This window comes from Neodiprion fabricii, chromosome 2 (genome assembly GCF_021155785.1).
Source record: "Neodiprion fabricii isolate iyNeoFabr1 chromosome 2, iyNeoFabr1.1, whole genome shotgun sequence".
Lineage (NCBI taxonomy): Eukaryota > Metazoa > Arthropoda > Insecta > Hymenoptera > Diprionidae > Neodiprion > Neodiprion fabricii.
The window spans coordinates 5,103,460-5,123,859 of NC_060240.1; the positions used below are offsets into that span (position 1 = coordinate 5,103,460).

General features: G+C 36.5%; 1 protein-coding gene across 2 annotated transcripts in view; it reads left to right on the forward strand.

The window, feature by feature from the left end:
- Positions 1-3,534: 3,534 nt before the first annotated feature.
- The window catches only part of LOC124174599 (rho guanine nucleotide exchange factor 40-like), a 189,445-nt gene continuing 172,579 nt past the window's right edge, over positions 3,535-20,400 (forward strand). The window contains exon 1 of one of the 2 annotated variants that reach the window (XM_046553837.1): positions 3,535-4,713. In XM_046553837.1, the coding sequence (XP_046409793.1) occupies positions 4,642-4,713 (72 nt within the window). In that variant the 5' untranslated portion in view covers positions 3,535-4,641. The remainder of the gene's footprint in view (positions 4,714-20,400) is intronic. The other variant, XM_046553839.1, reaches the window with a different exon arrangement.

Below are 20,400 nucleotides of genomic sequence, written 5' to 3' on the forward strand. Positions count from 1 at the left end.
ACAGCCGACCGGGCTTTCTATAGCTCATTTGTAACTTATGCAAATTTTCGTCGACGTACCTCATTTTGCAATTCATTCTTCGTAAGAGAACACGTTGCATGTTGAACCAAATCTTTCGGAGAAAAAAATCATGCATCCTGCACATATCTACATGCATACATACATGTTCTACATATAGGTATATAAAAATTTGTCATTAATTCATTTGCAGATTTTCTTTTCTCGGCGAATGAAATTCGATACGAAATGCGAAGAAATAACAGAACCCTGTTGCAGGTTTCCGTCCCTGCATTGCTGCAGCGTGGACTTTTTTTTTGTTTTTTTCTTTATTTCCCCGGTTCCACGTACAGCTCTGCAGTATAAGTATAAATGTCTGTAGTAGGGTCAGGATTGCCTGACTCGCCGCTTAACTTATGAACGAACCGTCGAATGAACGAACGAGAAGCCGAGGAAGGAAGGAAGGGCAAGGTGCGGTGGACACGTGAAAGAGGCAAGAAATGCATCGGTGCAGACACCCGCTAGACCCAAAGTCCCGGTGAGCCTTAATAATCCACCGGGCGTAGCGAATCGTGAAAGAGGCCCGTTCATCCAGCACAATTTTATACGCTGCCCTTTGGGACCGACAGCCGCGGCCGGGTGAATCGAAGGGACTTGAAACGATATAATAATTGTATAAGTTGATTGCGTAACTTCTTTGCAAGTGTCTTTGCAAATTTTGATAAAAATCGTTGGTGTGTTTTAGAACTGAAGAAATAATTCTAAAAAATCACTAATCAAATCGGAGCGTGAAAATGTTTCATTTCGGAAAACAAATGTTTTTTCTTTCATGTTTCTTAAAATTCAATTTAGATGCTTCTGAGATGGGTTTAACAATGTCATAGGATAAAGACGAATGATTAAACAAAATTTGAACATTATTTTTTTGCAAGCCTTCCAGGTGTCGTACCAACGTAGCTAAATGCTTGGTGAAATCAAATAATGTCACGGTCAACCGTTTGCCGAGTTGGCGTAGAATGCCCCATGCGTAAAGGTAATACACTGTATGTGAGTTAATTCTTCCGATCGTTTACACGTTATCGCAATACGATATTGTAGATTTTACAGTAACTTAAACCCCCGATGCACAGGCAGATATTGTACAAGCTCACAATTTATATAATATATTACAACAACTTGTATCGTCAGGGATAAATTTATAGGTACAAATATATACATACCTATATAATACGTTATGGCGAAGGTGGAGCTAGCAGAGGCAGATATACAGATATATGTATAATGTATATATATATATATATATATATATCTATATAATATATAAGAGTCCGCGGCAGCAGGAAGGTATAATTTATTAATGATATGTTATTTTTTGGGCGTGCCTTTAACCGGGAGGAGAAAAAGTTCGGTAGAGCTGCATGTAGGTGCAGTAGACGTGCCGAAGTGCGGGATATGCACCCTGCTCCGTGGGCACCTCATTCGTTCAGGGAACTCGAGGTCCTTACCTGTTGAATCCCCGGGACCGAGGACCGAGCCGGTGCCCGTCTCTGACCCGGGATACAGTTTAGTCACGTAAGACGAAATCCCATCGAGACGGACCTGTTTTTTTTTTTTAGTTTTTTTCTATTTTTTTACCCACCCCTGCAGGGCCGATGCCTTTCATCCCCGTAGCGGGGTCGCGTCTCCACACTTTGCCCCTTTTCTCATCCCAGGAATTATTATATTCAAAGGTTTTTCACTCCGCGGGGATGCCGGCGAAATGCTTTATTTATGCACGATAATACTGCTCAAAGGGTAGGTTGACGCATACGAAATTTATTGGGGGATCCTTCTTATCTTGAAATTGATTGTATGCATGTAGCAACGGGACTCCTGCAGTTATGAAAAATTAGGTAAAATATCCTCGAATTTTACTCTTTTCCTGGAAATTTTATTCAGACATTTTCCTACTCAATCGCAGCAGTATTGTTCAGAGATCTAGGATACAATAGATAACAGTTTCGTATTGGTCGTTTTGTTTATTATACAGTATCAAAGATGATTACAATCACAATATGCAAGTCAGCCTCCTTCGCGTATTATATAATACATCTGTTTTATTTAATTTTATTCCTGAAGAATTAGAAACTTTATATCGGTATTATATGTTATATATGATACGTGTATACCTTATATACGTGTAATTTTGAAATTCTCGGAAGTTGATTGCTTAATTAAAAACGAAACACTTCCTTAATTGCGGAGAAATTGCTCGGTTGTTTCATTGAATGAAACTTAATCGTATAATCCTGAAGATAGACCTTTCCATTAAACCTATACAACTCTGTGTAAGTACACCAACTTGTACGGGCGTTTGTATGTAAAATTTATTTCACGGAAGAAGTATATATAATATACCAACATCGTACAAATCCGGGACTAATAAAAAATTTCCCATCCGTTCTGCGCGGATAGAGGTGTGAGATACGGAATATATAATATATAGATTGTAATGAACGGTAATGAGAATGAACACAGTTTTATTAATTGATTAAAATTAAGATTCAAGGAGAGGAGGTATCTTATTCGCTATGTAAAAAAAAGAACACTTGAAATTGCAATTTTTCGATAGCACTACTTTCCTTTTCTGATCCTTGGAGGGATATCATTATTATTAGTATAAATCCAGAGCCTAGACAAGTAATTGATACATCCAGCCAGTTGTAGAGAATTAAATTTCCCACAAGTTTGGTTATGACCATTTTTACTCACATGTTGAAAATGGGCGGGTCCTTTGACAAAAACAAATTCCCCAATAAATGAACCCAATACCGAATCTGGTGAAAATGTTGAATTTCGACTGGTAACGAACCCGGAAAAATTACAAAAGTAAAATAGCGGAACGGAAAAATGCAATTTCAAACGTAGACTCTACGTATGTTTCAATGGGCGAGTTATTTGACACAAACCAATTCTCCCATAAATCCAAGATGGCGGTTGAAGCCAATACCGAATTTGTTGAAAACTTTGAATTTAGACTACCAATAACGACCGCCCAAAAGATGAGAAGAATAAAATAGCGGAGCGGAAAAATAGCAATTTCAAACGTACGTCCCGACCGGACTGTAGAGCCGATCGTCGAGAAGAGTTGGCATGCGCGCGTTTCCGCCGTGCATTTTCTTATCCCCGATCCGCGGGTGAGACTCGGACTCGCGATTAGTGAGAACAGTCGAGTCCCTTTATTCTTTGCTCCGCGTGGTGCGCGAAGAGGCATTGTTTCAGCACCCACGCGATGCCGCGACGTAGGCTACACTCTAACAGACGTTTCAGTACTCGGTGGTGGAAGAAGAACAATCGTCGCTGGATGGGCGGATGGTGAGCTCGCCTCGGCCCTGCGGACACTCTAACAATCAGGTAGCGTCGGCGCCGGTCGTCGAAGCGAAGATAGATGCGGCAAACAGACACGCCTGTAAAGCCACGCGGAGTTATAGTCGAGTCGCGAGTCTCTTATGTCGCGTGTTTAGTCATTACCCGGCAGCCACCGCCGCCAGTCGCCGTCGAGCGCGATTCCTTGATTCCTTCCTCAAAACAAAGGAAGAACGGATCTTGCCTGATCGCTGAAAACGCCACGGTCGTCATCCGTGTCACATCGTCAGCTCGCAGTCTGAAAAACAGAATTTGTCGAACCATAATCCGAAATCTAAAAACGGAAAAGCCCGCATCGGGTCAATCGTCGCGAATCGAATCACCGGGGGATTCCGAAATCGAGAACTAACCCCGCAGATTAAAGTTCGACGTCTGTCGCAGTCGATTCTCTCCTGCCGCTCTTAGCATCGTCCTGAAGTTTGCCGCGTTCGAAAAATCGTCAACCGGCGTTTAAGCCGCCCGCCTCGAGTCCCGGCGACAGTTGAGCGTCGGGTTCGGCCGATCGCGGAGTGTTTCGCGTCTGTTCCTTTCCCTCGATAATCGTATCGCGTTTCGGGGGAGTGTTTTTCTCTTGTTTAAACGTTATTATCGTATCACAGTTTTCGTTGTTGTTGTTGTTATAACAGTTTCTTCTTTCTTTTCCATTTGAGACGTTGATAATTCGAACAATCTTTGTAGTTCGTTCGTTCAGTGTTTTGTGGTTGTTTGGAAGGTTTTTTTCGCCGTGTTATAAATGCGTCAGAGGGGGGGAGGACGAGGAAGAACAAAGACAATATCCTCCCCGCTTGTGTTTGCTGTTTATTTCCGACGACGATGCAGAGATCATCGAGTAGTTTGCGTTGGTGCGGGTAACGTAGACGCTAATTGAGGAATTGACATTTGTCTCTCGCGTCGAATAGTTGCTCTCACTAATTCTACCTGCACATGATACGTATCTGACCGTCTGTTGCGTAACACATACGAGATCGGATTCGTCCACGGTTGATGGAAGTTACGAAACTGTGATGAATTAACGTCATTTATGACTAATTCACAAGTTGCAGAATCGAAACGCGTCGCGCGGCGTGTTAATATTGTGCGTGGCTATGGTCTTTGCCAAATCTACGCTTAATGCGTTAAAATTATACGACGTGCGTGCTGTGATGTTTGTAATCAAATGTGCATTTTTCAAGTTTACAAAGTGAAATTTTTGTTATTATTATTCTTACTCGTCCTTGAGCAATAACTCGCCTCGTAGTCATGGCATACGTACTTTGGAGAGTATTCATGAAAAAGTACACCAAGGTCCGATTGGGAATTAGGAATCTACCGGTGAGTTTTCAGTTTAACGATATTATGCAATATTTAACGAGACAATTTGTACGTTGTCTTGTCTACAAGCGATCAAATACTAAACGCGATATCAGCTGTTAGATAATTATTGATTCAGATCGTGCTGAAGTTAGTAACGTTATTCTAACGATTCATGCTGAGGAAAAACCGTTGATTCGTAATTTTTGAATCGTTCCAAAATTCAGTCAACCGTAATAGAACTAAATGAACTCGTATTTTGCAATCCTAGTTCCTTCGAAATCTTTATAAAAATAAGAAAATTGTAATCTTTTCTCAACCTTTCGTTACGATAACTTCAAACTCGTTAATTCGCAGAGGGTGGTAAAAAATACATAATAGTCTTTCCTTTTTTTAATCGTTATTCATTCGTCTCTACGAATGAATATGTATATTATCTAGATCATAAAAAAAGTTATTCTAGTAAAAGCTGTATGTGTGTGTGTATCGAATTGTGAAAGTATGTATACGTATGAGAAATCGTTCAACGCCGATTTTCGGTTTATTGGTGCGCACTTCTTCGTAATATTCTATTTCACGAAGTTGTGTGCTAGTAGAGGTCGATTTCTTTCTCCCCTTTTATATTCAGAGTCCGTGGTTGATGTTGTTGATAGTTTTTTTTTTTGCTACCGTAGCTTCTTCACTTTCGTTGAAAAAATTTTCTTTTTCCTTGATCTGATTACGATTATACTACGGTTGGTACTTAAATCCGTAGGTACGTATTCGTCACGCACAATTATTCATCGATTCTTTACGGCGGATTGAGGAGATGCATAAAAAACGAACGAGACGTATTGTTATAAATAAACTGGGACAAAAAAGGCCTCGCCGTAAGATGTATTACCCATGCAGTATGTGTGTGTGTGGTGTATTGATTGCAGGATATTATAACGCGTGGAACGAAACTCGAGGGCATAACATTGCAAAATCACGAATTAAGCAACCTGCATGCGTGTATTGTGACTTGAATTATCGCACGATGCGACGCAGGCTCGGCTAGAACAACGACAAAAGCTGCGTTACAACTACCATACAGCGTAATACATTTAATGTCGGAATTGAAAGTCACCTTCTCTTCGATTCAAAGAGGCGGAAGGAACGAACACCCTTTTCTCTCTGCGTTGCAAATTCTATTACAATACAGCTGTGTGCACGGTGATTTATTTTCTGCAGAAATTTACAGAGGAAAAGAAACGCAGATATCGAGAGTACAAGTCTTCACCTCGTTGAACGAGGCAAAAAGAGATCAATCATCGAGTATACGTACGAATGATGCGAAAGACGCGAGTGACGCGATCGTAGACCTATAATGATACGGTTGATTTCAGGTTACGGTCGTTTCATTTCACCTCTTTGTTTTTTTTTATTCATTTTGCACGCAGTCATTACTGATTCGTTATTTTAATTTAACTTCGATCATTTTTCATAAGTCTATTTATGTACAACTAAGAAGAAAGAAATACGCGCAAGGATAAGTTTAAACGCCGTTGCATCGAACGATGTGATTTATACGTTGGACTGAAAATGAAAATTTGTGATATGCTATTTTTTACACGAATGCGACTCACAAATATTGGATAAAAATACAAAGAATGATGAGAATAATTTCGAGAAAAAATATATATATATATATATAAAACTCAAAACATTTATAAATTTGCAACAATTTTTTAGGGTACCCATTTTACCCACAATTTCCGGACTTTTCATGTAACGACGTTGCGGGTAAAATGAGCACCCTAAAAAATTGTTTAAAATTTTTAAAATGTTTTCAATTTATTTTCGTACTTTAGAATACTTTCAATATGAGATTAGCTGTACGTATAAGAGACTAGTGGATAAAAAGCGGGAAAATGGGCCAATGTTCAAACAACATGTTTCAAAGTTTTGCGCAAATTTTTAGGGGTGCTCGTTTTGCTCGCCTTATCCTAAGTTTCCAAGATACATGTATAGTTTATTTCGTGTTTGATGTTTGCTATTATAGAGCAAGCGAATAATGAAATTTAGAATGTTTTTCAAAATTTAAGTCAAAGCTAGGACAAATTTTCAGGGTTGTTCACGTTGCCCGTCCATCTTCTGTATATTATATAGAAAGGAATCGTACGCGGTCGATTACTTTTCCGGATTTACATTTCCGGTAAAGGAGAAGACGGAGAAGGTGGAAGTGGGACTCGGTACTAATCCTCTCCCTCTCCGCAACTCTTCACGTTTTATAATTATCATCGACGCGAGGCTCGCTGCAACTTTGCCGATCGCGCATTGGATAAACAGCTCACGTTTTCACCGCCATGCGTTTTATACGCGGACGTGCCTCAAGTGTGAAATTGAAACTGTTATGCGTCCCGCCCTCGCGATGCAAAGGGGAAAAGATGCGCCTTCCGTCGTCTTGTAGAAGAAGAAGAAGAAGAAGAAGAAGAAGAAGAAGAAGAAGAATAATGCACACCTGCGGTAGCACGCCTCTGGGGAAATAATACATATCTACGTACGCGACATGCAGAGAGAATTTTCAAATCGAGACTGCGACAGAGAAGAGCCGACGAATCTTGAATAAATCAGCATTCAAATCTTCTCAATCGAATACGTATTAGGATCTCAAGAAATACTCGATAAAGAAAAAAACGGAACGGGGTTTAAATTCCAATTTTGAATACTTCCGAAAGCGTGAAATTCCGAATTTTCAACTGACGAAACTTGAGTAAAGTAATGAAACTTTGACGAAACATCGGATGTTCGAATGGCTCAAAGTTCCGAAAGGACAAAATGCCGAAAAGTCGTAACTTCGACGATTCAAAGTTCCGAAAGTGCGATAATGAGGAAGTTTAGAAAGCTGAAATACCGAAATTCCGAATGATCGAACATTTTCAGTTCCTTGAACGTCTGGCTTTGTGAAATTTCACTCACCACTTTGATCTTGAGTAAACTACGCCGTGTGAGTACGTTTTAATATACGAAATTTTACCCCATCGTAACTTTATTTTTTGTAATTTTTCTCCATCGTAACTTTACTTTTCGGAACTTTGCTCAATCGTAACTTGAATCGTCGTAATCTTGCAAACTTTGTTGTTTCTTCAAACTTTGATATCATTACTTCAAGTTTCGCGACAAAATAATTCGGAGTTAGACGTTTTTGGAAATTTTCAAATTCAGAGCTTCAGCCCCGCCTCCAACGATAAAAAGGCGAAAATTTACGCTGGAAATTTTCATCCGATCTTTTCCTTCGTATCAAGAAGATGAATAAATTCTGTCTCACAGATTTCTCGGTGATATCATTCGTACAGCAAAGTTTTCTTTCATCTACAACTCTTATCGAATCCAGCATTGAACTTCCCGCGTCTGCCGAACTTGCGGCATCCACGTTCCACTCCGCGACCTTCGACCTAATTGTAGCCGCTCATCTTTTTGCACACGCTAGAAACGAAGGATAATTAATATTGTTGCCGCTATCGCGTAAATACAATAGCGATGCAATGGCGAAGCTTCGCGTTTGCTAATTATATCTGCCTCGGTGTGTTTACGTACGTTCTTTAACGAGTGTACGTATCTGTTCTCTGACAAGTGTATCATCATTGATGTGCAGACATCGGCGTTGGAAGGCCGGGCAATTCCCCTTCTTCGTAACGCGATGCTAGTAATTGTCGGACCGTAACTCGGCCTAATTTACACCGCCGCGTTGTATAAAATTGTATAATTTAAAACTGCTTTACTTTACCGCGAATCTCAAGGATATATAATTGTAAGCAGCGTTCGAGGCACCCGTATGTTAGTAACTAGATTCAGCAAATCACTGATTAGAAAAGGAATTCGTGATGTCCTTGAATTTTGGTTCGAATTTGACAATTTTTCTAGAATTCGGTTACAGGTTCACGTTTATTGAACAAATTGAAGTTGGTCACGTTAATGTAACGCGAAATATAGAAATTTTAAAATCATTGTTTGTGTAAAAATTTTTAATTACTTTAAAGGAGTTTAATTTTCCAAAATATCAATACACTAATAGATTATTCAAAGTTTGAAATTTTATAATTGTGAAATAATGATTTTTCCTAAAAGCGGATCGTTACACTAACGTTAAGAACTTCGATCTCTTGTTTATTAAGAACTTTGGTCAAAACTTGCTAATTTTTTTGCTGACAGGCTTAAACTTGACAAACATCAACATTATTTTTTAGTATCTTTTCGGCACTTGATCACTCAACACTTTTCGTAAGATTTCTAATAAGTTTCAAAAATCTTTCACTATATGATATATACACATATAATATGCAGCACCTTCAAGTCCAGCATTAAATTATACCGACATGTAATTGCAATTGCTGAATTTTAGACGGATAATCAATGCAAAACGCAATGCAGTGTTTTTATGTACATTTGAAAATGGCTGTATAATTATAATTCGGATTTTATTACCTTCGTCTCATAACAACCAGATTACAAAAATTTTATATCGTACGTATAAAAGAATTGAACGACGTTACTGGAGGCAATGCGTTTTAGCTAAATAATAAACTAGAACTACCAAACTACCTACAGGCTGCAACGGTGTATGTATACCTAGATATACGTAGTACAAGCATAAAAGAACCTCGCGCCGTTATGTCACAGCTTGGCAATCTAAACTCGGTGTCCAGATGATCCGCAAAAACTGTATAAGAGCTAAAGAAGCGAAGCTAAAGAAATGTTGAAAATGGACGACACCATCGATCAACGCCACATCGTTATAGCCCAAGGCCTTTCTTACGTATCCTCATCCTTCTCGTAACCCTTTGAGTCGAACGTTATTCTGCCGAGTCAATTTAACTCTTGTAACAAGATAATATTTCGTGATTTTTGGGGTAGCTGATTGCGAATCTGAAATCAGATTTTGAAAATTCGAGGACGCAAAATTTCGAATTTTATCGAAAACGGTCAAAAAACTTTAAGCAGAGATTTTCGGGGTCGCTGATTGGATTCGTCGTACCGAATTTTTGAAATCTGATTTCACGTTTGTAATCAGGAACCTCAAAAATTCCTGGTCAAGAGTTTTTTTCCGGATTCGATCGAACTTGAAATTTTCATCCGCCATATCGGATCCGCAACCTTGAATTATTTTATATCCGATTTCAGATTCGTAATCAGCCGCACCAAGAACTTATAATTTATGTTAAACATTTTATACGTGTGTGAGGGGTGACTTTGACGGAAATTAATTATTCCTTCAATTTACACGATTTGTTTCGATTCATTTGTTTCTAATAATAACAATTTACATTACATCGCAATCATTACTTTCGAGTATTGAAAATCTATCGGTATACTGTCAGAAATAGTAAAAAAACCCGCGAAGAAATATGTTTTCAAAGTTAATAATCGATAACAAGGTACTCGCAATAAAATCTGACATTATGTAAAGAAAAGTATTGTTTTTAACGCGGTGTAACGTGCAAAAAATTGAAAAATCGAACCAGTTCATATTCACCCCTGTACGTCGATTCGTCCCTTCGCGAGTTTGAAACTACTTGCAGTAGTAGAAGAAAGGGTGCATAGTTTATAAGTGAAGTTTTTAAGACGTCGTAGGAGCAGCAGGACAGAACAGAACGGTTAGCGGTCAGACTCCCTTGACCGTGAACCTAGGTTGACCCGCGACACAAACGCACAACAAAACACTCCTCCATAAATCTACCCGTAGGACCAACGTCGTCCTGCATGCAAGCCTCCATCGTTACGATGCAGCTATGCCGCATTCCCTTTTATATTCGACACCGACGATGAGAGAAATTTTTAGTTCCGGTTACCGCTCGGTCCCTGACTATTTTCATTTTTTACCATAATCGACAAAATATAGTTATAAGTAGAAAATGAAAATTAGTTTTCTAGCCGTTACCGGAAAGACTGGTATCCGTTACTATTCTTTCTCATTACGATCACTGTTGCTGTATTTTCTTGCAACTGTTGCGAAAATTTAACGCTCGTGCAACGATAAATTGACGTTAAAGCCTTGTTTAACTAAAAAAGTATTATTAACTAAAAATTTGGTTATTTTATTATAAACCACTCGTTAATTTTTTCAAATTCCTTCAATGGCGTGAGAACGAAATATCGATTTACTTATCATACGTATATTATACAGCTATACATATATGGCTGGTGAAAATGTGGGTAATGAGGGCTGATATGAAAACTTCTAAATTGTATTACATTAAACATCTTTCAAAAAATTGGGTCACGGACGGAATTGTTCGAACCCTGGTCATTAGCCACGATCTATTTTTTCGAACCATTATATGACTCCGATACTAAAGCAGGGATATATTATCATCGTAGTTTGTTTTTTTTTCACCTACAGAGTTTGATTGTCATTTTAGTTTCTCGATAAAGTTAATGTGAAATTTATTTTTAAAAGTGATAACGAACGAAAACGACAGCAATTAAATTCGTTGAAAGTTAGTCTGACAGATAACATGTATAAATGAATAATTGTCGACGAAAAATCTCGAAGAAAATACGATCCATTATCGTAGTTACAACTGATGTAAATGTAAATTAGTATTGAAAATAATTCTATCATAAATGTTGTATATGTATGTATATTATATCTGTATATATATAATCTCACCTCGATTATCCGGACGGAAATAAACAAGACGACGACGCTTGAGAACACGCCGTGAAAACGATGAATGGAGTTTGTGGTGGTGTTTTTTCTCACCTGGTCAAAGTTCGCGGTTGTTCTCTTTTTTTCTTCTTCATCTTCTTCTTCCTCTTCTTTCACTCGTTTCTTTTTCGGTGCACGTTTATGTATTGAGGATACTGAATGAACGGAATCGCCGTCGGGAGAATAAATAAAGAGAGACGTCTTCTACCTTCTCTCTTTAGTTTACTTTTTTTTTATTTTTTTTTTTCTGTATTTCACATTCTCGTTACAAATTGAACTTCAAAATCGATCGCCTTGTAACGGTTCTCCACGGTCGATTTTATATCGACGCTTTCGATAGTCGAAATTCAATGACTTTTCCTCAATTTCCAGATTACAAAATGAATTTTCGAACATTAAAAATTTATCAAATTTATTTATCCCGTAAGATGCGGTAATTTTTGTATACAAATTTAAGAAAATTATGTACCACAATTTTTATGTTCAGAACTTGGAGACCGATTTTTTTATTTCCAATCGCTTGAGTCAGTAACCTTATCGCAATGATTTGTTTTTCGGAAAACGAGTTGTTTGGTAATTTTAGGAATCTCCAAAACGAAGTAAATTATAACGAGGCAAAAGTATTTCATATTTTCAAAAATTTAAGTCACTTCAAATTCACTACAAAAATTGCAAAACAGTGATTCGTACATTCCCAATATGTTTCGTTACGATAAAGTTACCAACTTCAGCCTCGTTAATCTTGTACATTTGTTCGGTTACACTTTACGACGTTTTTTTTTTTTCTCGATAAAGAACATTTCTTGTCACAAATTTAATCAAACAATTATTTGTTCGTTATCGATATTCTCCCCGTTTCGTCGAATGGAAAAACTTGTCATCGCTACTGTATAAACCGAAACAGTATTTAATACTAGCATAACAGTCTGCTCGTATCACATGCGAATTATAATTTCCTTGTACAATTGGACATATGGGAACTTTTTATAATTTCTTGCTCTTTCTTCCCTCTTTTACAGGTATACAATTGTAATACGTATAATGAACGCGATACGCGAATCTTTATTATATCTTTCATGTCCGTGCAACATATTGCACAGGTACGGTATATTCATTATACGTATACCTATTCAGTTCGCAAACTCACTCGCAAACTATTTTTATCATTGTCTCTGTTGTACCGAAGCTATTCCCGCCTCGGTGTTTTCTATAACAGATTTTCTCTCCTCCGTACTTGGCAAGAACCTTTTTCAGCACCTTATACCACCTTTTACCCTACGCTACATCCGGCTGACTTTGCCTCAACCGAGAAACGATTTTTCCTCTTCCTTAATCCTCCCCCTCCACTCGCCTTATTTCTTCCACCTCGCGTCGAGACATTTTCACCATCGTTTTTACCGAAAATTAAATGTTATCGTTAAAAGTTTGCATTACGCGTGCCGAATAAAGAGAGGAATCTACGCTAGTTAAACGCTGGCAGAATGCTGCCGGTGTTGCGTAATGCTGAATAATGGCGAACTGTTGACTCTCTAAGCGATGCGACGGTCCAGCTGATTTACGTTTTTTATTTGTATACCTGTAAAACATCCTATACGACGCGATCATCATTTGCGTCAAGGTCTCTTGACGCCACGGATTACTTACGCTGACTCGAACCGCGTGCGGTGTTCGCTCAGGGATTTTTTTAAAATCCTGGTCAAAAAACCTCTCGCCGTGCGAAAAAAACCCGATTCGTTAATTATTTGTAGTAATAATTTTGACTACGTCGCGAACTGCTGTAAAATTATTGCATACGCACAGAATTTTTCAACGTCACGTTGCATTGTGCAAGTTATTGTACGATTGAAGAAACCAAAAAAACAAAAAAAAACTTTGGATTAAACTTTTAATCAAAAATACAATTTAAGAATGAAAAAAAAAAAAAAAAGAAAATGACTTAACTGTATCGTTATAAATTCAGAGACTCCTGTGTAATAATTTGGGAGAAGAAAGAAGCTGGTGAAAGAAAATAAAAAATAAAATTTTACGTAGTGTCTGAATCGACGAAAAAACTTTGATACGGTTAAAATATCGAGTATAATTTAAACGCGAATCTTGATCATTTTCATTGCGAAAAATGTACAAATTATATTTCTCATAGTTTAGAAAAAAAAAAAAATGAGGGGCAAACGTGAAAAAAAGCAACAAAAAATTTAGTATACTAGTAACGAGGAAACGAAAATGTAAAATCCGTTTCTCGTGCACTGTAAATTAGAATTTCCGTAAGCAAAAGTCGTATTATTCGGTAGAATTATTCGGAAAAATCTACCGGTCAAAAAGTTGTACAGGAATTTTGACTTTTTCTACGTGTTTTCTTCGTTACCGCGATAAAAATCAGACGCGTTAAAAATGGTAAAAAGTGATTATGGAATTAGTCCGAGGTTACAGCTGCAGCGAATCTTTGTATTGTACCTTTACCCGCAAGCTTGTAAGAACGAAATGTTCGCCGCGTTACGTAATCGGTCGCGATTGTAGAAAACGTGCGTGCGTGTGCGTTTGTCTCTACTTACTTACCATTCGCACGTTTGCTCCATTGTCTATCTTCCTCCCTCACTCCCCGACTAATTTCCCCTCCGCGAATCGCGTTTCCTATTTCATTCATTTTTATTCACGGCACGAAACTTCTAACTCTGCATAACACACACACATTTATCACACAAATGTATATATATATATATACATATATATGTATAATGTTTATAAATTAGCGATTTTATTCGCTCGGCCCTTATTTGAATAAAATTCGCTACGCTATACGGGGTGGAACAAAAGAGATAATTTATACCTCCCAACATTTGTTCATCAACTGTTGTAAATTCTCCTACGTTTCGCTTATTTATTTGTTTATTTATTTATTTTCCATGCTACGGAGATTCGAAATTTGGATTTTTCACATTTGACGATTTATTTCCGTATAAGCCGGCTAATATATATCCTCGGGTATTTAGTCTTATGACCTCGAATTCAAGGCTGAAGGCTAATCGATGCATTTTTTTCACTGATAACAACACCGGTTGTATCTACACACGTAAATCCATTGTGCAAACATAGATTGCAGATAAGTAGATAAATAGATAGAGAGGGTGAGAAAGACGGCTTTGAAGAGCCCTTGAAAAGCGAAGCTCGGTTCGCACGAGTCTTAAACTCCGCGGCAGACACTTTAACGATTTCTTTTTTTCTGCAAAATTGTTGCTTCTGCGAAATTCTAAATCACCATCTGTTGCGCAATTCATTACGTTATAAACGTGTCATATATATATAGATAGATATAGAGGAAAACATTCAAATGATCGAAAAGAAGGAAGTGATTTATTGATTATGAATCGAATCGATATGAAGAGAATATATGTAATGTTTTTAAACTTTTACAACAACGCGGTATTCTACGGTTTTTGTGCTCTCCGATTACGAATCTGAAATTAGATTTGAAAAATTCCAAATAGATTCAATACGGTGGACGAAAATTTCAAATTTCATGGAATATAGTTAAAAAACTCTATGCAGTGGCTTTCGAGGTCGCTGATTGGATCTGCCATACTGAATTTTCAAAATCTGACTTCAGGTTCGTAATCAGCGACCCCAAAAACTTATAATTTATGTAAAACTTGTATTCGGAAATTAATTATTCCTTCAATCTTTACGATTTCTTTCAATCACTTTGCTTCCAAAAATAACAATTTACATTATATTGCAATAATTACTCTAAATTTCTCTAAATATTCAAAAAATGGAGGTAAGAATACTTCCCACCATGACTCGAAGGGTTATAAACCCACTGATGTTTTTCTCTGCATTTATAAATCGAATATTATTGTACAATAATGTGCAACGTTCTTGTAACGAAGCTGTGAATCACGATTTTTTTTTACACCCAACCGTATTATTGTTAGAATAAGTAAGAAACAAAATTCGCGGCGAGATATTCGAACATGTGTTCGTTGTACGGTGAAAAATCGAAGCGGCAGGTGCTGCGAGAATCATTTTACTTTTTTTATAACATTTGTCGATTCAATCACGTTTCGCCAGTCATCGAACAAATCGGGCATCTTTTATTCCACTCTCAAACGGCACTTGACACTCGAGTGTAACAATTTAACGTGTTTTTCCTGTGAATACGTATACGAGTGAGACGAAATTCGCACGGTAAAAATTTCTTTCAGCTTCTTCGTACAATAGCTTTGTAGTGTTGTACGTATAGGTGCGATTACCGTTCTAGCGGTATTTTTAGTTAAATTTAATTTCTAACAAAATTAATCGTGAAGAATTATAATTGACGAAGGAACGGTTTTTCGGGAATTCGATACAATAGTAACTTTTTACGATCAAAGCAGAAATGCACAGAAGCGATGTAATCGATCGAAGTAACAATCGACGATCAGGTGGCGTGTTGAAATTAAAAACCACTTGTCAGTAAACAATGAAATGAATAATACAGTGTGTGTGTGTGTGTGTGTGTGTATTCAGTTCACGATTTAAATGAAAAATAACAATGAAAAATAAAATAATCATTCAAATTTTCCTCCAAGACAGAAAATCGTCCAAATTCATTTTTTTCATCTCTATTATTTTGTTTCTTTTTTTTTTCTTGTTTTTGCACTTTGTGGTATAATTTTCCAGTTCATCGAACAGTTTATTCTGCAAAACAATGTCAACCTTCTACGGTCATTATCTCTCATTCGTTATACAATTTTGATTCAAAATTCCGATTGCAGCATCTTGCAGATCTATGAATTATAAGTACAATTGTAACGATTAGTCTTGCAGTTGATAATACGGAAAACGATAATTCAGTGAAATAAGAGAATGAAACGATGCGCGTAAAAAAAAAAAAATTTACTTGTACACCGATTATTTCCAAGATTTAAATTACAGGCTCTTGGGACATCCTGTACATGATAATTACGTTATGTCTTGTATTGACGTAAGTGTACGGTACACGTACGTAAGTCGATCGTCAGCTGATTCCGGCATGCATTCATAGGATCACAAACGTATTGGTATAAAGTAATTATAATTGGGTCGTTAACCGAAGCCGGAAACGTGAATAGAAATTAATTGAAATTAAATTAAGTTCGATATGTTGTAGCATACCTGTAAATAATGACAAATTCTTCCGCACGCCAATTATCTTATTTACATAATATCCCGTATCGTATATACCAGGCACCTGACACATATATATATTATGTAATCGGTATAATTGTCGAACACACGCGACGCGTCTTGTTACGCTGATTTTTTAATCGCCATTTATTACACACATTACGCAGACCTAACGGGAAAATTTATCCACCTTTCAATCATTCGATTATTATTTATTTGTCAAGTCGAGACGGATGACGCGCAGAAAGTAAAAAGTGTCCGGATCTTTTCATTTTTCCATCCCCGTCTTTGATGACGACATATATATATATATATATAAGTATAAGATTACAGATACTCGCCTCGTAGACCACGTGTGTTATTAGCATATCATTAGGGAATCATCTGCAGGACAGATAAACGACGTTAAATTATAGTTCGTATCTCCTGGACGAAAGTCTCGGGTGATGGTTAATTTAATGTACATACCTACCAGCGACGTTTCGAGTGGAAGAAAAATTCGCATACAACAACAACAACAGCAGCAGCAGCAGAAGCAGAAGCAGCGATAATACTAGTCATTAATAATAAGAATAAAAATATTTCGCTACGCATTTCGGGCTCGAAACAAACAATTTTAATTTTCAAATTTGAAAATTGAAAGAGTAATTAAACGTATAATCATATTTAACAGAGGGAAGTTCGTAACGTTAAAGGGGGAGGAGGGGGGTACGGTTTAAACGGTTTAAAATCATACCTATTTTTAGGAGCCGTCATTTTTTTATTAATTTGAACGAAGAAATTCTAAGATCTTGTTTAAACTATAAATAATAAAACCCTGAAACACATTGTTAGGTAAAATCATCATTTCGCAACTGTAAGATCGTCTAGAATTGAAAAATTAATTTTTAAAAAGCAAAGTGTGTTCAGATTTAAAAAATTGAACTCTTTTAAAGTCGTTCTAGACTTTCGAAACAATGATTTTAGTTTCAATATTTCGTATTACAGATAAACGTTAGTAGCTTGAAACTGGTTTATATTTCGATTCAATTAAAAAACTATGTGCGTTATATGTTACAGAATTAATTTCTCGTAGGATATCTTTGTATGGAAAATTACTCGTTACAGTTATTATCGTTATCAATTTATCAAATTTATTGTTACATATGTATACGCGTGTTTAATGATGAGAAAAAATTTCCCTCTACATTCTGCAGAAACTTGGGATTTTACGTTGGCGATACGATATATGCGTATAATATTACAGACTTTGTTCTTGTTGAATTAACCGATCAAATCGTGGGAAAATTTACCTACATTGAACGATTGAAATCTTTCCTACGATTATTTATAATAATAGCGTTATACGTCGACTATATAACAGCTGCGACAGTTATATTCTTGTAAACACTTTCGTCGTCGAGAGTTGTTGGCGATCGAAAGGGGCGATTATAGCCCCATTCTTGTTTCCTTGTGTCTATTAGATGTATAAACAATACACCGTGCCGGAAATAATATACTTATACGGTAGATACGTTGTAATAAGAATAACGTTAGATACCACGCACGTGGAATGTAAAGATTTTCCTTCGCGTGTAACGTTAAGTTGCAAATATTTGCGCATATTGAAGAAAGGAAATTAAAAAGGAAAGAAAAATGAAGGATCGTGAAGTTTATATTGTTTTAAGATGTGTTTGCGTGCGCGCGTAATTGGATGACGATAAATATTAATCGCTGTATATTCATAAATCACAATGTTGTGCATAATCAGGGGAACAAAAAAAAAATCACAAGACTAATAATATGACTTTTTTAATGATTAATTGGTGAACTCGTAACTTTAAATTTTCAATCAAGTATCAACGATACAATTTCTAATAAACTTTAATTCGCACTTATCGCGTAATTGGTTTCGAGTTTATTTTACATTCTGTATATTAGTCAATTAATTTGCAGTATATCTAATTTATTTACAACGGTTGTATGAATATACAAATATGAATGTATCGTTGTTATAATAATACTTCCTGCGTTCTCATCGTAAAAACTTATACAATAAGCGATAATTCAACGACGTTGAATATTAAACAATTCTGTTCCGTGTGCGATAAGAAGAAAAAAAAAAGAAAAAATTACGTCTACATATTCGTCAAGTCAGAAGATAAGAGAGAAAATGAAATCGTTCGAAGGCTTGTCACTTGTACGTATTTTAAGACACTTCAACGTCACAAGTGGCGTATAAATAATAAATTTCTCTTTATAATCTTACGACCACTCTTATAATCCATCAAATATTCCTGACACTCGGTTAGCAGGGGTGAAAATCTAATTACGAGGCGTCATAAGGCGCGTCCAATTTTTATTCGACTCGTACCGTAAACAAGGAAATAAAACATCGAACGCACTTTAAACGAAATATTTTCACCGCCGTCAAAATCACGCATTTCAAAACTGAGAAATTGAACTGTTAAACGCGACGATTAATTTTTAGTAAAAATCATTACTGTTTCCCAACTTTAGGATCGTCTCTCAAATTTTGAGTCATATATTTTGGAAGTTAAGCTCCTTTAAAGTCGTTCTAAACTTTCGAAACATAGATTTTAGTTTCAATATTTAGTTACGTTAAAGTTATTAATTTCAATCTGGTTTGAAATTGGCAATTTTTATTTCTTTCTTTCATCCCACCGTTATTCGTGCGAAACTTTTACACGCACTCATTTTGTAAAACTCATCACGCAAATTTCTCTTTTGTTGTTTTCACAATCAGCGGTGAAAATCCGTGGTGTAGAAAGCTTACGTGATGTTTTGTTTCTGTTGTAAAATAATTCCCATCATATGCGGTGAAATAATTTTGTTTTCTTAATAATATTTCAAGTAAAATATTATAAGTATACTTTTATATTTGTACTATACATGTATCGGAAAATATTATTTCGTCATGTTTCGAGTACAACACTGAGAAAAATTGAGTAAAACAGGTATCGTTAAAAATACTGTTTCAATATCGTTGGAATCACGAAAAACGAGGTACGCCTAACCATTTTGCGCTATCGTCGATCCTTTTTTGGTTATCGCAACGCTGAATCAGTTTCTGAGGTTTACTCGACTTTTTTAGTTAAACAAGGCTTTAACGTCAATTTATCGTTGCACGAGCGTTAAATTTTCGCAAAAGTTGCAAGACAATCTAGCAACATTGATCGTAATGATAAAGAATAGTAACGGAACTAAAAATTTCTCTCAGTGTATAATTTTTATCGTAACATCCGCTGTAATTTTAATGTATCGAACCAACTTGTATCGGATCGCATAATCGCGTAGCGAACATGCAATTGCAATTTACCGGCCATCTCGTCGTCCTGCAATTGTAGTCGACGATAAATTGTGAGAAAGTATGAAGTAGGCCAAGTTTGTACGGATTAATTAAATGCTGCTCAAACGCCTCCCGTATAGTACAATACAGTACATGCCGCGTGTTTACACACGAGTAGGCATAAATGTACATATATATATATATATATATATATATATATATATGTATATGCATACACCTACACCTCTATTAGGTACGCACATGTAGGTATGTATGGGATATACGCGCGTTAACGTCAGTTCTGTATTAATAACAGGTTTGTTAAGCGATATAATTATCATCATCGTATGCAGGCAGGCTTGTGCGGTGTGTAAAAGAAAAGAGTTTAAAAAAAAAAAAAAAAAAAAGAAAAAAGTGAAAAAAAGCAGAAGAAGATCGTGTTATAGTCTCGTGTATTAATACGATTGCATACATATGTAGCATTAAACGCTTGGCAGGTTTAATCGTTTGGCGTTTGGATATGCTAATCTGAAATATCGTTGTCAGATTTAATAAAATCTCTGCGTGAGGAAAGCAGTTTCTTTGATACTCGCAATCATATTTATTT